The following is a 19116-nucleotide window of genomic DNA, read 5'->3' as shown; positions in this document are numbered from 1 at the left end:
ATATTTAAAATGAACATTTTTTGATTGTGGTGGTACAGGCAGGGTCTGTGAGTAAAATGCCCAGAAGCATTAGTGTCTAAGTCAAGAGGGCATAAATGTCAACATGACAAAGATATAAAAGAACAACTGTGAATTTTTTCCAATGCTTTTTATTTTTGTCATAAAAAAAACAACAAAACAGTTAAAATAATGCAAGTAATGAAACAATTTCACAAATATTTACACAAGGCTACAGTGGCATGCCCTTGTGTGAATGGCTTTTCTGCTCTTTCAGCAGTCCGTCTGTGCTAAGTCCAAACATGCTTGGCACTTCCATGGTATCTCCATCCTGCATTTGCCACATGTGTATTTGTAGCAGTCAACACATCTTACAGTTGCGCAATTGTTCTTGCATCGATGGTTGACCTGACATTTTGCCCTTTTCCCAGGGCTAGGTGTGGGAGGTTGCTGCTGAAGCAGTTGCTCCTTATGTGCCTTCTTCTGACTCACATGAGAGTTGGCCAACTCTTTCGCGAGCTCAACCAGGAAGTCCACTCTTCTCTCCTGCACTCCGGTGCATTCCTTATGAAGAACATGAGCGTTCAGTGCCGCCATGTCGATCATGTTGTAGAACACGGCGACTGGCCATCTCCGCGTTCCTGCACGCACGCTGTACTCCCGCACCATCTGGTCCATCACACACACACCACACTTTGTGGTGTTGTATTGTGTGACAGTGTTTGGCTTCCTTTTGGTGGTATTCTCAGTCTCAACCACATTGTGCATGCTGCTGAGAAGATAGACAGTCTTTTTCCGTTTCGGCGCATATACTGTGAGTGTTGCACCAGTGGTGGAAAACACTCGAGTGGTGAATTTAGTGTGGTCCTTCTGTCTAGTTGACTGAGGAATTTCCCGGCGAATCTTGTTGACTGTGCCAAGGATGGTGGTTTTCCGGCTAAGCAGTCGTTGCGCAAGGGACAGCGATGTAAAAAAATTGTCTGTTGTTACAGTTCTGCCCTTATCCATGAACGGCTCCATCAGCCTCATCACTACACTCTCAGAGAGTCTCTCTCCACTGGGACGACTGGGGTCCTTGCCAAGATATGGCAGGATATTGCAAATGTACTTTGATTTCAAGTCACAAGCCAGCCAAAACTTAATGCCAAATTTGTCCGGTTTTGTTGCAATGTACTGCAGAAAACTGCAGCGAGTCTTTGTCGGGAAAAGCTGTTCATCAATAGTGATGTGTCGACCAGGGTTATAAGATCTGATGCAGTTATTGACAAAAGATTCCCACAGATTAGAAATTGCAGCAAACTTATTTGTCTCCACTCGCTCACTGCGTGTGAACATGTTATCAAAGCGTAGGTGTTGCATGATGTTTTGGAAGCGGTTTCGGGTCATAGTAGCAGTGATTCGTGGGTTTCCCAGCTCTGCTGACCAATTGTCACGTAGTGATGGAACTTTCTTCACCCCCCGCAAGATAATAATTGCAATAAATGCCATTAGTTCTGGGAGGTTCATGAACCAATCTGCCTGCTCCTTTTGCCGTGCATGCTGAATGGTCCATTCTTGAATGCTACGAAGCATATCAAGTGTCATAAAACAGAAGAAGCTTTGAAGACGAGTCCGGATACTTCTTCTGGCCTTAGCAGTTGGCTCTCCATCTGTGCCGTATGGTTCTATTGGGGTGAAATTGAGACATGTCCCCAGCTGTTCTTCATGCCACACTGTGCCATCTTTAGCCATCTCTGTCCTCTCACTTCCCAACCGAGCCCTCTTTTCTGGCAGTGGAGCAGTCTCATCATCTGCAAGGTAAACAATTTCACAATTTCAGAGGACGAAAATAGGATGTTTTGGAAATAAGATTAAAAAAATCCTTTATTTGTACCAAAATGGAGAAATTCCAGTGTTGCAACTCACAGTACAGGACAAAGCAGAAAGAAAGAAATTTGTCATACCAAAAAGTTCAATAATAGTTTCAAATCTTACCTGAAGACTGCTCAGAGTCAGAGTCCGAATCCAGCTGAATTTGTATCTCTTCTCCATCTGAGTCACAAGGGTTTGTATCGCTGAGGATCAGGTCCAATGCCTGCTGAGTTGTAAGCCGCCTCTGCATTTTGCTTCCTTCTATTTGTTGGAGGTGAAGCTAGCTACTATTTATCCCCCTCAGCCCACCATCCCCCACTGCCACAGAATTTACCAGACGTTTCAAGGTAACAAGGAGGGGCTGGATGCAATGGGTGCATTCCTCAGGTAATGGCTGCATTTACAAATGAAGAGATGCTAATTTTTGCCAGCAGAGTCGTCAGTTTGGACTAAAGGTCTTTCGACCCTTCTCTGGGACTTTAGGGAGACATCAAAATTCCTGGGACTTCTAGTGTTAATCAGTATAAATCCCTCAATTTTCATCCAATCACCATCACACTTACAGTGATTAATCAGGGTCTGCTCCTGAACAGATACATACAACTACTTCTGGTCTTGGCCTAAGCCCCGCCCACTTGAAACAGGAAGTGAATTTTTTAGACACCGGGGACCCTGTCTTTGGGAATGAATCTCACACACTCAGAAGTGCTTCAGATAAGGTCAAACTCTTTGATTATACTACAGACAAAAACCCTCAAGTTCCTTTGCCAAGCAAAACATGGCAAATGGCGTCCACCGCCATGAAACAGGAAGTACTTGTAACTCACCCAATGTATTCCTGATCTCCACCAAACTTGGCAGGGAGGACAGTGGTCAGGCCTGGAGCTGATTCAAATAGACATATGCTGGTTATGTGGCTCGATAGCGCCCCCTATAAATATTTAATCTATGAGCCCCAACCACTGCTTTGACTGACATTCATGAAATGTGGCATATTTATATAACATGCCAGGACAAGCAAAGAAGCCTCTATATTTCCTGATGTTGTCAACGCCATAGCCCCGCCCCCTGGGAACAGGACATCCCACCATTTTAAACCTTTAATACCTGTAAAACTGATTCAAACTCATTAATATCATCCTTCATGAACTCATGGTTGAAAATATGACTGACTTCTTGCAACATCATGATCAAAATGGCTTCTTGTGATGGTTATATCATTCGCCATGAAACAGGAAGTGGCTCTAACCCTGCTGTCAGTTGACCAATTGAGCTGATATTTTCCTGTTTTCATTGGAGTTCCAACCTGAACATGGCTTTACATGGAAATGACTATAGCACCACCTAGTGGCCATGTGGAATTTTCCTCTTGATAAAATCATGCTCCAGTTTGTGGGAATTCAAAACAGTTTGTAAGAAACAAGGTCATACATGCTTCAGATGTCATCACTGGACAGGCTGAGGTGCAAGTTGATCCTCTCATGAGGAAAATCACCTCTTGATGGAGGTAAGCTCTGGAAGAATGGGCATAAGGCTTTGGGCGAGTGCAGTCGTGCTGCAGGAGGGAGGTTGCCGGCTGATGGGGCTGAAGCGGCGCCAGAGGTGCGAGGGCCTCCAACGCTGCTTGCAGCTTTAATTCATTATTATTATTGTTATGGGACAGCTGCAGTGAAGACAAGAAAACATGTCAAAGGTAGATTTAAGTAAAAAAAAAATGTTACAGTCAAAATATATTAAACAAAGAGGCTTATTGAAAATGTATTTTGTGTATTACAACTTAAGTTAGGGATTTGTTATCATTGTGTGTTATTGTTTGTAATGTGCTATATATTCTGATGAAATGCTGTAAAAGTTTCAATATTTAAGTTATTATGAACAAAAGGATGTGGACTAATTTCACTTCATCCTATACCCTAATTGAGCTTTTAAAGCTTGGATTTTGTGTGTTAAATGTTAACATTTTAGTTTGAAATTTTAGTTTGAGAAAAAAACAAATAAAAGTGGCTTCCAAAGTGGTTCACAGTAGAGAGAAGAATATGTTCCATTAGATACCAGAGCTGGTGCATGAGGTTGAGCAGTTGCGGCTAGATATAGTTGGACTCACCTCAACACAAAGCCTGACCTCTGGAACCACTGTCCTCAAGAGGGGCTGGAACCTCTTCCATTCTGGAGTCGCTCCAGGTGAGAGGCACCGAGCAGGTGTGGGCATGCTCACTGCCCCCCAACTTGGCGCCTGTACATTTGGATTTACACCAGTGGACAAAAGGGTAGCCTCCCTCTGCCTTCAGATGGGCGGACGGGTCCTGACTGTTGTTTGTGCTTATGCACCAAACAGCAGTTCAGGGTACCCACCCTTTTTGAAGTCCTTGGAAGGTGTGTTGGAGAGCACTTCTTCGGGGGACTCCTTTGTTCTGCTGGGGGACTTCAATGTTCACATGGACAATGACAGTGAGACCTGGGGCCTCATTTATCAAACTGTGCATAGCAAAGCAAGTTGAGTGGTGTCTGCAATGCAAAAGGGAAACGCTGCGCACTTCAACTTTCAGATTTATGAAAGCATGCACACTCACGTCCCACGCTTGTTTCCGTTTATAAATCAGAATCAACACTAAAGTGGGACCACGTGAGGGAATGCCTTCCCACACCCACATGGTGGCTATAAATGGTCAGGTGGACGCCTATGATACATATTCATCACATAATTTGCATGATGTCTTGGGAGGGAAAAATAAATCAAGAAATTGAATTTTTCGGGGTGTGAGACAGAGATTCTGATGGACCACAGTGACAAACGTAAAAATGTTTAATTGGTGGGCATGGCATGGGCATTACTTGTGTCAGAAAAGCAGAATAGTGGCAGCAGGTGGCAGATGCTGTCATTGCTGTGTCAGAAGGAAAGACACATCAGAGGGATTGGAAAATGCAGCTGGATATCTCGGTTAGTAGGACATCCGTCTCCCATGCAGGAGACTGAGGTTTGAATCTTACAGTGCCATATCGATTTGGAGAAATGACTGTACTGATGCCTGTAATTTAGTCATCTGTTTTAATTTATAATTTAAATATTTACAGATACATCTGAGATTTAGTGTTTAATAATATTTCTTTCTAGTTGCTGGGTGCTCCTGCTGGGTGGGCAGTGCAGAGGGACACAATCACCACTATTAACAAGGTGGACAATGTTGTGGAATTTTATTTATCAAAGATCACACTAAGTGAGAATCAAACAAAGTATTTTTAATAAGAGCTGATCAGCAATGAGAAATCCACAGTCAAAGAAGTTTTGGCTGTGCAAGTCTGAACAGATGCATTTGGGTTTGGTTTATATAGACCAGCATGAGCTGATCACATCAAGGTAAATCATTAGTCCTCTGTTTTAAAGGAATGTTACAAGAAGATTGGAAGGGGAGGTAAATGAAGCTCACTCAATTCTTATCTGGGTACAAGTCATCCTCCTTCCTCAGTAAAACACAAGACAAGGTTTTGTAACAATACAAAGTGCATGTGTATAAAAATTTTCCATTACAGCAAGGAGTTACGGGAAATAAAGACTGTCTTGACAGAAATTGGGACAACAATAAAAAAAAATAAAAATAAATTCTGATAAGACATTGTGCAAGAATAAATAAATAAAAGGAAATCCACCTCTTGTGTGTTTCATTGGCATTGCATCACTTCTAGACCTCCAGTCTGCGTCCCACTCTGCTGGAATGAAGGACCAAAGCTACTTTTCACACTGACTGCTACATGCTGGCAGCAGACTGTCACCTTATTTAGCTGGATGGATTTTATAACATGTAAGTTTTGTTTCACAATGACAGTGTCATGTTTCCGCTGATAGGGGTCAGTTTTCCCAGCCGCTCCCGAATGCATCTCCAGTTTTTTCCGCTCGATTGCTGATGCACTCCAGCAGGGCTGCGCCCTTTATATACGTGTGTGTGACAACTCTTCCCTGCCAGATCGTCTCGGTTTAACCCTGCACGTATCCAGCCTTTGTTTCCTGTCTGTTTCCCAGTTTACCTGTCTGCCTGCCTGCCTGTCGTCAACCCTGTATTCCGGTACCTTGACATTCGCCTCTGCCCACTCCCTTACTGGTAACTCTGCCTTGATTAATTATTGGATTCCCTGGATAACTGACCTCTGGATTGCTCTCAGGATTTCGTCTCTAGATCACGGACTTGGCGTTACTGCTCTGACGGAGAAACGCGGAAGCGCCTTCTGCTGCCTTCCTCCACTCGGACTCTCTGATCTCCGCCAGTTACCTAAGTTCACTTGCATTCTGTTCATTCTGTTAAATAAAACTCCTTCACCTATCCATGGGTTTCTGAGATTTCTTGAGTCCAACCTCCGGGTACGTGACAGACAGAACATATTTTAGTGGTTGAGGTTTTTATTAATATCATCTCTCTTTTTCCCGAAAAGTTTCCCGTTTCCCATATTCTGTGCGTATGTCCGGGTCAGAGTTTGCATGGAGGTAGGAACAATTTCTCGTCAATTTTGGTTTTCACACATCCCAAAAGTATATTTGGCAAATGCCGGTTTTTTGTTCCTACATTAGTTTGATAAAGCAGACCCCTGGAGGGGCGTGATTGGGAGGAATGCCCCCCCGCCCCCCGATTGGAATCTGAGTAGTGTTTTGTTATTGTGTTTTGTGGTTATCATAGATTGTCCATAACAAATACCATGTTCAGGCATAAGAGTGTCCACATGTGCACTTCGCACCAAAACCTGCTTCTGCAGTTCAATGATGGACTTTGTAGTCGTATCATCGGACTTGTGGCGGCATGTCTTGGACACTCTGGTGAAGAGAGGGGCGGAGCTGTCAACTGATCACCACCTGGTGGTGAGTTGGCTCAGATGGTGGGGGAGGATGCCAGTCAGGGCTGGCAGACCCAAGCGTGTTGTGAGGGTCTGCTGGGAATGTCTGGCAGAGTCCCGTCAGAAAGAGTTTCAACTCCCATCTCCGGCAGAGATTCCACCATGCCCCAGGGGAGGTGGGGGACATTGTGTCCAAGTGGGCTGTTTGCCATGCCTTTATTGTTGAGGTAGCCAGCCAGAGCTGTGGCCGAAAGACTGTCGGTGCCTGTCGTGGCAGTAATCCCTGAAGTCATTGGGGGACACCAGCAGGATGCTGTGAAGCTGAAGGAGTCCCATCAGGCCTTTTTGGCCTGTGGGACCCCAGAGGCAGCTGATGGGTATCAGCAGGCTAAGCGGGACGCAGCTTTGGCAGTCACTAAGGCAAAAGGCTCAGGTGTGGGAGGAGTTCGGAGAGGCCATGGAGAATGACTTCCGGACAGCTTCGAGAAGGTTCTGGTCCACCATCCGGCAGCTCAGGAGGGGAAATCAGTGCTCCATCAACACCGTGTACAGTGGGGATGGGGGGCTGTTGACCTCAACTCGGGACGTTGTGAGGCGGTAAGGGGAATATTTCGAAGACCTCCTCAACAGCCAACACGTCTTCCGATGAAGAAGCAGAGTCTGGGGACCCTGGCATAAGCGGCAGGAAAGGGATGGATGGATACCTGCACAAACAGGACACTGTAAAATGCAAAAAGCTTCAGCAATATGAAGTCAGGAGATAGTTATTTTGCTGAGTTTAATCTCTAGAGTTTATTCTGGAATGATGCGAATGCACATTTTACAATACAACAATTTCCATAACAGTAGTTGTTTCCTGTTACGGTGATTTGGTTTGTCTCATGGCTTTATCCTCTATGAAAAACACCATGAATAACTTTGCGATTCAGCTATATATAAATTCAGACATTCAGAGTAATTTGTATGTCTCTTTAAGTCAGGGGTGCCCAAGTTTGGTCCTCAAGATCTACCATCCTGCAACTTTTAGATGCAACCCTTCTCCAACACACTTGAATCAGATGCCATCTGCATGTCATTCAGCTCTGCAGAGGCCTAGTAACGAGCCAATCATTTGATTCAGGTGTGTTGGAGAAGGGTTGCATCTAAAAGTTGCAGGATGGTAGATCTTGAGGACCGGGCTTGGGCACCCCTGCTTTACATACACATACAAATTTTTAGAAAACATGCAAAATAACATACAAGTTTTAACCCGAGGAGGATCCCACTTCCTTTCAGAAAAAATGTCATGATTACTGACCATATCCCAATAACAAAAAAGAATCAGTGTTTCGTAATGTCAACATTTCTGTCATGGCTGTCCTTCCAAAAGAACTTTCATATTAAAAACAGAAATCACAAACATTATCTGTAGCTATAGACCCCCAGTACAGATTTGATTTGAATTTTGAAAAATAGTAATAACTTTATGAACTAAGCAATTTTACTCATGGTTCAAGGTTAACTGCCATGCTAACCTGCTAGCTGTGCTACATACTCCAATTGTATTTAACTTTTCTTGCTTGAGTTGGGATATTAATTTTGCTCATCCTTTGCTTAAAAAAATAATAATACCCAAATATTTTTGTGTTGGAAGTAGGTGTAACAAGTCTTTAAATACTAACCATTTGGCAAGTTAGCAAGCTTGCTGGGGTATGCTAGCTTGCAGACAGCTAAGTAAGCTAGCTAAGTAAGCTAAAAGCCTAAAAACTATTTAGTAGTCTGAACAACCTCAGTCAAGTTGCTCTCCCAGAAATATGAGAAATTAAGCATAACCTCTTTAACAACACATGTTTTTATAGGTATGTTACACTATTGAAGTTCAACAAGAAAAAGAAGAACGCTAACAGAAGTTAGCCGATATGCTGAGTTGGACAGTCTACCTTTAAGAGCAGTGTGTCTTAGTCCAGGTCCTCAGGACCCACTGAGTGGATGTCTTAGATGTGTTCCTACTCCACACCTGATACAGATTACTGAACTTTCTCATCAAATTCTTTGCAGCCTGTTAACAAGCAATTCATTTCATTCAGGTGTGTTACGGCTACCTGTAAAACATGCAGGTCAGTAGCTCCAGAGGACCATGATTGAGAAACACTGTTTTAAAGGATAATGTTATTTTGGTTTTCAGTTACTTTAAGTTAATAACTTCTGATTTCAACATTTGAACTGTCACCCCATACCAGTCAGCTATGAAAGATAAAAAATGAGCCTGACTTCTTTACATACTAGAAAGAACAAGGTTGTTGCTTTAAATGGTAATAGCACAGAATTTTAGGACATTATGAAATGGACATCCAATCATTTCAATTTGACCCAAATGAAATTTTCCTCAAACTTACCAAGTAGTTTTGATTCCTTAACCTATCAGAACATTAAATGAAGTGTCAAATTAAATTTATTACTTCACATGTTACTGAACTTCCAATCCAAAGACTAGTATTCTTTTATTTCATTCATAAAGATGTAGAATTTGTCAGTCATTAAAAATCCTTCCTCAGCAAGAGCCAGCTGTGCATCAATTGCCTACTGGAGATGAGGACATCGTTTTTGTTTTGTTTTGTTTTGTTTTTTTTTCTTTGTTTTGTTTAATAATCACAGTGGATTCCTGAGTGTTTACATGGCTTAATAAATTTAGATTGAAGTGGTGTTAAAGTAAGGTTTTAGATTCTAATTTTGACTTTTTATCACAGAAATATTTTTGCCTGACAGGAACCTGTAATGGCTCCCTCCAATTTTGGTCTCCTCGGGTTAACAGCGCTATAGTGGGGCATCTTCTCTACAATACATCACAGATGCTGCATTCCATTAAATAACACAAAAGAGATCATTAAAAAAAATGTTTGTTTATAAAAAGCAATATATTTTTTCAACAATATAAAAGCACAGGAAAAAATCTACAAGGCAGAACTTTTCCTCCCTAAACAAATTTTTAAGCAGCATTCTGCATAATCCCCTCAAGATTCCTGCATACAAAAAAAAAAAAGAAAAGAAAAACAGGGGAAATAACTAAGAGGTTGTGTCTTAAACCACTTAATCCTCTTGTTACAGTGCAGAGATCAGAGGGTTAATATCAGTAGCCCTTCATGGCAATGGAGGGACCTCCTGCGCCATCATGACGATTGACCTGATGGATCATGAGGAGGGTGATCAGCAGGCCCAGCAGCTTTAAAGACAAGACAGATAGGTGGTTAGAGAATGAGACAGGTGACACATTCAAGACCAAACAGAAGATATTCATCCATTAAAACCTTGTTAGTGTTGCACAATGGGGTCATAGAGGATAGAAGCTGCAATAATCCAAAAGTAAATACAAAGAATTTATATAAATGGCTCGATAAAATCAATTACAAATTTAAAATATTTTTCAGTCCCTTGAGGAATTCATGATGTTGCAAGCACAACTACCAATGAATACTGCACATCCTTGTAATTTTGTTTAAGCACCACAACTTTAATGTAGCTTTGACAAATCACAGTGCTCTTCCACATTATCTAATATACATACCTCATAGGGCCAGGCAATAAATCATGTTTTTCCATTAATTCAACATTTATGTCTATGATTATTATTATTATTATTATTATTATTATTATTATTACAATTATGACCACATATGTACTGATGGTGATGTGCTAGGTGGTCGCCTGCTGCAGTAGCTTCTATGTTGAATGTCCATTTCTCGTGTTTTTGTTGTGTTTTCTATGTTGTTTCAGTTCCATTTTAGTTTTTTTACACCAACCAAATGGCATGCTTTGAAAGCAGATGGCTACTATTTGCTTTAAAACATCGCTCAGGGTCTCTGCACTACTTTTGTTGTTCCTGGTAACTGACAGACATGAACGCTATAGAAGAAGCATTGTTTACACCCGTGACTAACTGAAGTTGTTCTGCTGTTTACTGGCCAAAATCCATGTCTGCATGCATGTGTTATCATTGGTATATATTATGACCTCTGCTAATGATCCGACACATTCTTGAACACGAAGAATTTTAGATTTGTTTATCCATATGATGGGTAAGCCAGAAGGGAGGCGCTATAACGGCCTGCCATCTTGGAAATACAGCCGCCGGCAAGGGACAAATAGCACCAACTGCACATTTTTCCCTGCGAACCAGTGCACAGTAAGATGTGGGAGAAGATAAATGGGAGCGGCTTACTACCCCGTAAAGTTGGAAAATCACTTAAACTGTTATTCACAAAAATGCAGGACAATGCATATGCAGCAGCACAGGAGTCGCTTTCACCAGGGATTTAAAAGGCAGTGTGACCAGTCCATACAAAAATGGAGGATCAACATTGTGCTTTAAAGGGATCTTGAAATGATCTGCTTTGGTGGTATCTTGAAATGGCAGCTGTTAAAGATTTTTCCTTGAATTTGACAAGCACTTCAGTCACTAAAGTTGGATTTATACTCGCAACCCTATGACGGTGTTTGCGTGCGGTAGGGTCGGCGCAGCTGATGCTCTCGCATTCAAGGGCATGGTAACGCCATTGCTTTGCAGTTTCTCTTCTGTTGAAATGACACAAATTCAGCAAAAACCTCCAGAAATTTAGAAGCATGTAATCACAAACCAACCAATCACACAGGAGTACTTCCTCGTAACAGCGCTGCAACCAGGGGTGCATGTCAGGTCTAGAAGAGGTGCACGTTGAGATTCCGTGGAACTGACGCCTTTGAGGTCATAACCGACCTCATGCATCTTCACCGTAAGATCGGTTACGCGTAACTCTGTCCTTCAAGTATAAATCCAACTTAACACTAACTAATATTAAATTCATAATTATTCACAAATCAGATTTTCTCCAACTTTGGCTGGAGTCATTCCTGATTAATGCTGATTTTAACACCTTTTCCAACAATAATCACATAATAATAACTAAATCTTATCATCTATTGTAAAGCAAAGCACGATACTCAATCTTAGGTGTTGGCATAAGTGGGGGTTTTTATTTTTTTAATTGTATTTTTATACCTAATCTGCTTTGGAATGGGCCAAATATTGAATTATGAAACTGGAATTGTCCTCTTATGAAGTCAAAGTTCACTTGTTGGCGCAATCTAAAAAATATTTTAAAAGTTAAATATATCCCACCACCTTAATATTCAACCACTTCGATCATATAAGTTATATAGTTTGTATGAGTCATTTATTTGTCTTCAGGATTATTGAAAATTTCATGGAGAAATTCACATAAAAGTTTGAGTTAAGTTACCAGAGAACAGGTCTGACTCAATCTCAGACCTGATCTGGAATTCATGTACTGTTTTCCACTCTGTTAATTATCTTGCTTTTCCCTACATCGAAGCTTTATGACAGGTATTGGTAATATTTTTAACCGTCCAGTTCCACGATTTAAATAAAAAAAATAAATAAAAAAAAACAGAAAAACAAACAATAACTGGAAGGAGGATGAGTGGTAGCTTACTGCAGTGACAGCAAATCCAAATAAGATGCCCAGACAAATTTTGAAGACAATGTCGAGAATTGAAAAGATGACGTCACCACAGGTCTGCAGGAAAAAAGAAAACAGGAGGTCATGAGCTTGAAAAAGAAGGTGATTGGATTGACTGGTTTGATATTTGATACGATACCTGAGAAAAGATCAGGGATGGCCCTGTGTGTCCCTGAGGAAAAATAAAAGCAAAATGTTAAAAGAACAGAAGATCAGAGGTAAAATTAAAAATGAAAAATTTTAAATAAAGCTGCAACAAGTAGACATCTGAGTGTGTTCATGGAAATAATCACTTCAAGTACATAAATAGTCCTCACTGCCCTCATACTTTCATTTGTCCCAGCTGACACATTTTTCCAATAAATCTTTGAATAATTTTCATCATTGTAAATCTACATGGAAGGATGGTCATGTTTCCATAACAAATATGTAGAAGAAGATTCCTGTTAGGAAAGCAATTACGACGCAGAAGTGGAGGAATCAGTGGTTGTGGGTTGTTTTGTATGAACAGGCTTATACTAATTACATAAAGCAGGACAGTTACAAGGTGTTGAAACAACTTCAGAATCAGTGACGGCAGAGAACAGGAATAAAAATTGATGCTTTCTTCAGATGGAAATTGCTTATTTTGCAAAATTATTTTCCTATACAAGCATTATCTCTCAAACAAAAACACAATTTGAAGCAAAATTGTGGGTTGGAGAGTAGAAATGGTAACTAAGTCAAACTTGACCAATAGATGTAAATGTTAAACATTGTTACTTTAAAGAAAAACAATAATTGTTGTTTTGCAGTTCCTCACATTTAGCATGTATGCTAACATTAGTAGCTAAGCTGATATATACAGAGGGAAAAAATGTCATTTCAAGGTGATGTTTTACTAAACCTGCACCCAAGATACAATTAATTTACATGTTATTGTTGTCCGAGTGGAAGGCTGTTGTGCTAACTTTTTGTATTTACTCACACTTTTAGGAGACGAGATATGCTAACGAAGAACCCAATTAGTAAAACAAGCAAATGATTTGCATCTTGGACACTATGTGGAGTACAGTGCAGCTCTTTTTTCTTTTCTTCTGCCCATTCTGTGGCCAATACGGTGCTTCTGTATGTTTAGTGATTAAAAGTTTCTTGGCTAAATTAATTTTCTCAAATCTACCTGTGGCAGGGGTTTACATCCAGGGACAAAGAATCCCGGAGAAGACTTGCATTCACAGGAATCAGGGATGGCGGTACCCCAGTCCTCGGCACTTGAGATTCCACAGCATTGTCCCTGCAACCAACAAGAGAGCACAATTTTCAAAAGGTGGGAATGGTCATCAGTAAGAATCTGGACTGTAGATTTGAGTGGGCTCATAAATTTAGGAAAGGTTTCTTCAAATTAGCTTTTTATAAACATACCAATGCATCTACTACTGCAGCTTTAATGCTATTTTTGGGTAAAAACACTCAAATGCAAAATATATTAACAGTTTTGTGTAAGCATCTACCTGGGTCAATGCTAAACCTAGCTAAATAAAAGTGAATAGTACAAAGGACATTACAGGTCCCTGCAGAGCTTCAATCATGGCTCGAGATTCTTCATTCTCCATGATGGGCTTTGCGTATTCATTGGAGGCGGCCTTAAAGCCCTCAGACACCTACAAAGTCAGAAACAACACCAGTGTTATGTTCAAGGTTGGACAATGGGACCCCAGGTACATGTGAGGACAAAAGGATACCTAAAAAAAGAGACAATACTTAACCCAAAACATACTAAAGACACATTAGCCACATTTTCAACCAAATGCACCTGCACCTTGATACAGTTAGCAAACACGGTCCTACTACTGGGTCAGTTCCTTTGGCTGGCCAGCCATAGTGAATTCGATTTACCGATGCCCTGTTCCAACACAGCTGACTCAAATTAAATGGATCCAACAGCCTATAAAGTTCTGCACAACGGCATGTTAATTTGAGTCAGGGTGATGGAGCAGGGAAACACTGTCAACCTGCAGGATTGGGTCATCATAGGACAAAAATAAGAAACCCTGTTGTAGTATTTACGCTTTCTAAACAGAAATGATAGTCATGTATAACTGTATATTTGTTTATTAACTAGGCTTGACTGAATTTACGTCAAGACAACTTAATTGATTATTTCAAACCTGGAGTCTGAGCAACAGGATCTTTGCTGGAACATATCAGCATCGTCATTTGGCCAATCTCAACCACCCACCCAGTGGATAAGGGCAACTTCTGTCTGCAACGTTTAATTTCTGGACATAAACGGTTGTTTGGAGGTAACTGTGGTCAGTCTGTCAACAGTATGATCTGCTGTGTAACTTTATGTTGTGCAGAGCCATGTCAAACCTTAGAATGAAAAGTTCCGTCTGTTTGTTAGCATGTTGGCTAACGTCAGTGAATAGTGTGTTAACTTTAACCTACAATGTCACTCAGCTCAAAGTGAATCATCTTGGGAAGCCTATCTGGTTCAGCAGGAATAAAAACAGACACATATTTCAATAGATTTTCTAGGAAGCCAGACGGAGACATTACCTTGTTTCTTATGACAGCCATAACAATCCCAAAGATTAGCATGATGATCATTCCTAGCCCCATGAAACCTGCAAACTGTACAGACATCATCATGAGTAAAAATCATGCCATTATTAACTCTTGCCGATAGGTGTGTGTGTGTGTGCGTGTGTGTGTGTGTGTTACATGGACCCTTCTACATACTATTTTGAGGATGAGGAGTTTCTCAGAGGCAGCTGCAAAGATTCCCAGGCAGGAGATGCCAAGGACCCCGATAGCAATCACCCAAAGCCAGCCCAGACCTGGACCTCCGAATGATGAGATCTGCTCAGTGAAGATAGAACAACACAAACACTGAAAAACCACAGAGCTAGAACCTAAACAGAGTCTCTTCATCTCTGTGCTGCTGATCGTATTTAATGTTAAGCAAAGCAGGCCAAACTTATTCAATGGCACCGTCAGGAACAAAAGCCCAACGGCATTCGTAGAGAACACTTATACTTATACTCATAAGACTACAGCAAAGAAAAGAGAACTAACGGTAAAGTGCAGTAAAAATAATTCAATTAATTAATGAAGTGATGAAGAGTAACGTCTTAAAGTTTAGTTAAATAAAAACAAGAGATGAAACAGGCCTCTGTTTATACCTTTCTGTAAACCAAAGTATAAATTTTATACCTCATGAGATTGTGGTGAATAAGGAACTTGTGGTTGAAACCACTATGAGTTGTTAACGCACATTTCTCATCAGCCATGACAGGAACTAATTTTGTTCCAGACGACCTGCTGAATTTCAAACTGAGCATCAGAAAGAGGTAGAAAGGGAATTTAAGTGACTTTGAACGTGGTATTGTTGTTGGTCTGAGTATTTACTGGGATTTTCACACACAACCATCTCTACCGTTTCCATCACCTTGTTGAAGGTATGATACCAAGAATTAAGGCAGTTCTGAGGGGGAAAAGGGATCCAACCTGGTACCAGTAAAGTGGACCTGGTGAAGTCCGATTTAAAGTATTTGATTTTGTACAAATTTGGTCAAACTACCATGTTAACCTGCAGTTAAGTCCAGTTTTGCTCAGACTAAAATAATCACTTGTTTTTTTGTTCGTATTTTGCTCCACTGTTCTCGAGCCCAGTTATTTTCACCTGTCTGTCCAGAGGTGGGTCATTATGAGACAAAAGCCTTTTGGCTAACTGGAAGAAAGGTACCTAGCAAGGCAGTTTCAGCTTTTGCTGGGGCTGTCTTATGGGTCACATTACTGTCCATTAGAAATGAACTTTACAAATTGAGGGAAAAAAAGTTAAAACACAGTCTTCCACAACAGTCAGAGTCAAGTTTCAGCCATTTAACAACATTAAATCCAACACAATGGGGACTGAATATCTGAATGCAGGATGGAAAATTTGATTAGTCGTTTTGGAAAATGTCCAACGAAAGTGGAAAGTAAAGTTGATTAGCTAAAAACAATAAGCTAAGCTAGGCTGAATAGTGTCGTCTTGCACTGTGCAGCAGCCAGAGCTCTCCTGGTTCTCTGTGGCTGAGAAAGAAGGACTGGAAGACCGAAAACCTCCTCCAGCTGCATCTGTTCTGCATTTAATAGAAGCCAGAGCCTCCACCACATCTGGACCGCTGCCCTGCTCTTCCTAACACTGCAGATTCAAGCAGGTATTATGTAACACAGACAAACAAAGGTCCTGATGAACAGTCAAACTGGAATTCAGATGTTTTTTTTTTTTATTTCAGTGTTTCGTAACTCTGACCAAATTTTCATCTCTGATGAGACTTTTCCCAGATGTTGGCTCATTTTGTGGTTGAATTAAGAAAAACAAGTACACGCTTGAATTTCCGGCTGTTACGTAACACGTGACTTGTGTAATGTTCTTCCTAGCGAATCGTTTACAGGAACTTCTTCTTGTTCTTGCATTCCTCATTTTTCTTTACTCACTCAAGTTGAGCATTCTGAGTTAATAAAGTCGGATCAGCCAATAAGAGCTCAGCAGCTGTGGGTGGTGGAAAGATGGGAGGAGCTTGGAGCCAAAGGGAAGTGCAGGGCTTACCTGCTTGTTCAGTTACATCTCAGCCATTTTAACACAAGAAGGCATCATTTTTATGGAAAAAAGTTCCAAATTTGATCATCATTGAAAAAATTTGTCATAGGAATTAAATTAAACTTCCTGAAATGTCATTACAGTGACATAATATATCAACACACATGCAGTAAATCCTAAAAGGATTCAACAATGATGTTTTTGCTCACCGATAAAGTGAGGGCGGTCGCTTTCACAGCCAAGTACATCAGCACACATCCGATGATCTGGGGACAGATTAGTTTATGTTCAAGTGAAACAAAAAAGACTTAATATAAACTTTCCTTCAGAGTTTCTTTTGGTAACTGGAGTTAATCACAGAAGGTTTATTTGTAAGAAACAATAACATATAAACAGAGGTTAAATTAATTAATTAACACATTTGTTATTTAAAAGAGCCTTTTTGACTCTATGGTATAATTATATGTTGAGGATATAAAGAACTTTATTTTTGGTCAATGTAAATAATTTTATGAATAAAACAGGAAAATAACAGGAAACAATAATTTATAAGTATATGTATGGTTTGTGTTTATGTCTACAGAATATTGTATATATATATATATATATATATACACACACACACACACACAATATTTTCCTTATTTCTATTATTTTTATTTCCAATCAGGCATTAAAAAAGCATTTATATCTATTTTTAATTTCACTTAATTCAATAGTTTTTTTTTCTTGTTTTAATTAACTTATTGACTGAATGCTGCCCTACAATTTTACTATATTTTCTATTATTGTTTTCTTTTTCTGACACAGTTTGTAAAATCTGTTTAAAAAGTGTTATATAATTAAATATAAATAAATATGTTTTCAACTTTAGTTACTATAATGTTTTATTACTTTTCTGTCTGTCAGCTTTAGTTGTATTTAAATCCACTGTGTGAATAAATTAAATCTTGAAAACTACAGAATATTTATAAGGACTAACGGGTCTAAAAGGTTCAGATGAGGCATGGTGCGTTCAGGGGTTTTCATGTCTGTCGTTACAACAAACAGCCACACGAGGGAGACAAAGAGCTAAAAATCTGATTATCCGTTAGATCTGCTGCACAGATCCACAAAAACAACACAACTCACATCAAAAAAAAAAAAGAAAAAATTAATTAAATCTTAGATGTTCTGGCTGATATAAACCAGATTCATCAAACACATAAAAAAAAGGAAAAAAAAAATATGCCTTCAACATTTTGCACGAAAAAGACAAAAATTGAGTTTAAAGGAAAGAAATATCTTTTTTTTTTTGTTTTAAGGAACTTTTCTTAACATTTTAATATACTTTTTGCTCATAAACATTCCTCAGACTGTAAACAGTCTGCGGACGCTCCTTCCTCCTCCTACATTAACTTTCTCTTTTTTCTCTTCAGCCCATCAGAGCTGGAAACTCGTCTACAGCCGACAACAATCACATTTTATAAGCAGGGGGGTCGATGGGAGGGCTGCAACAAGATACCCTCCTTTTTCTCTCTTACTTTGCTTTTACTGGAAGTGACTGTTTGCTGAGCATCAGTAAATAAAATCTCAAACCCCTGTTTTAGAAAAGAAGAAGAATTTCTCACAGTTACATTTATTATTTCTGCTTTTTTTAAAGATCTATAAACTTATTTCCACATCCTCAATATTTTTCTCCACTGAATATTTGTTATTTTATGTAATCAGTTTTCCTTCTTCTCTCAGTGAATACTTTTCTTTTTTTTAAATTTGTTTTATCACATCATTTTTACTTCCTTTATTTGGTCAAAGTAGAAATCCAACAAGTTTTTTTCACTTGCATTTTTTTTCTCACATCTCATTAGGTAAATTTGTCCTAAAGATTTAATCTTCATTCTAATGTTAAAAATTAGGTCTCAGTTTTCTGCTTTATTTCTGTTGTTAATTTAAACATAACAAGAAAAAAGACTTTTAAAAAACAACTAACAAAGTAAAAAAAAAAGTCTTTAAACTTACCGCAAACAGCACATTGAAGAAGATAAAAAGGCATTTGAGGCATCCGTTAATTTTCCCCATCTTTAACTTTTTTTCCAGATTGACTCTGAGGAGGAGAAGCAATGTGTGCGCGTACAGTTCAGTAACGCAGTGTGTCCACCCTGGAATAAACTGCAGAGAAATGAAGAGGTGGGAGTGCAGAGCTTCATCACACAGAGCAGATCTGCAGCTAAAAGGTGGGACCTGTTGATAACCACATGACACAAAAAGAAACTGTGTTGCGCCTAAAATGAGGAAAACAAAACAGAAACTAAAGAGTGCCAGGTGGCTGAAGATTAAATCTTTGGTTTTATCCTTGAACCAAATGAACCAGGACCTAAAGAAGAATGCATCATTCTTATTTAGTAAAGCAAG

The 19116-nt window shown here is 39.8% G+C and overlaps 1 protein-coding gene across 1 annotated transcript; it reads right to left on the bottom strand.

The window, feature by feature from the left end:
• Positions 1 to 8823: 8823 nt before the first annotated feature.
• LOC121634735 (tetraspanin-8-like) lies at positions 8824 to 18896 on the bottom strand. Its single transcript, XM_041977634.1, has 9 exons — positions 18724 to 18896; positions 16935 to 16991; positions 14880 to 14999; positions 14697 to 14771; positions 13703 to 13798; positions 13318 to 13431; positions 12298 to 12330; positions 12132 to 12215; positions 8824 to 9865 (listed from the first exon to the last, which is right to left on the bottom strand). The coding sequence occupies exons 1-9, from the start codon at positions 18781 to 18783 to the stop codon at positions 9773 to 9775; spliced, it is 732 nt and encodes a 243-aa protein (XP_041833568.1). The 5' UTR covers positions 18784 to 18896; the 3' UTR covers positions 8824 to 9772.
• Between the last annotated feature and the right edge of the window lie 220 nt (positions 18897 to 19116).

Source organism: Melanotaenia boesemani, chromosome 23, assembly GCF_017639745.1.
Source record: "Melanotaenia boesemani isolate fMelBoe1 chromosome 23, fMelBoe1.pri, whole genome shotgun sequence".
Lineage (NCBI taxonomy): Eukaryota > Metazoa > Chordata > Actinopteri > Atheriniformes > Melanotaeniidae > Melanotaenia > Melanotaenia boesemani.
The sequence above is the reverse complement of the archived record's forward strand: the minus strand, read 5'-3'. Positions and strand labels throughout refer to the sequence as shown.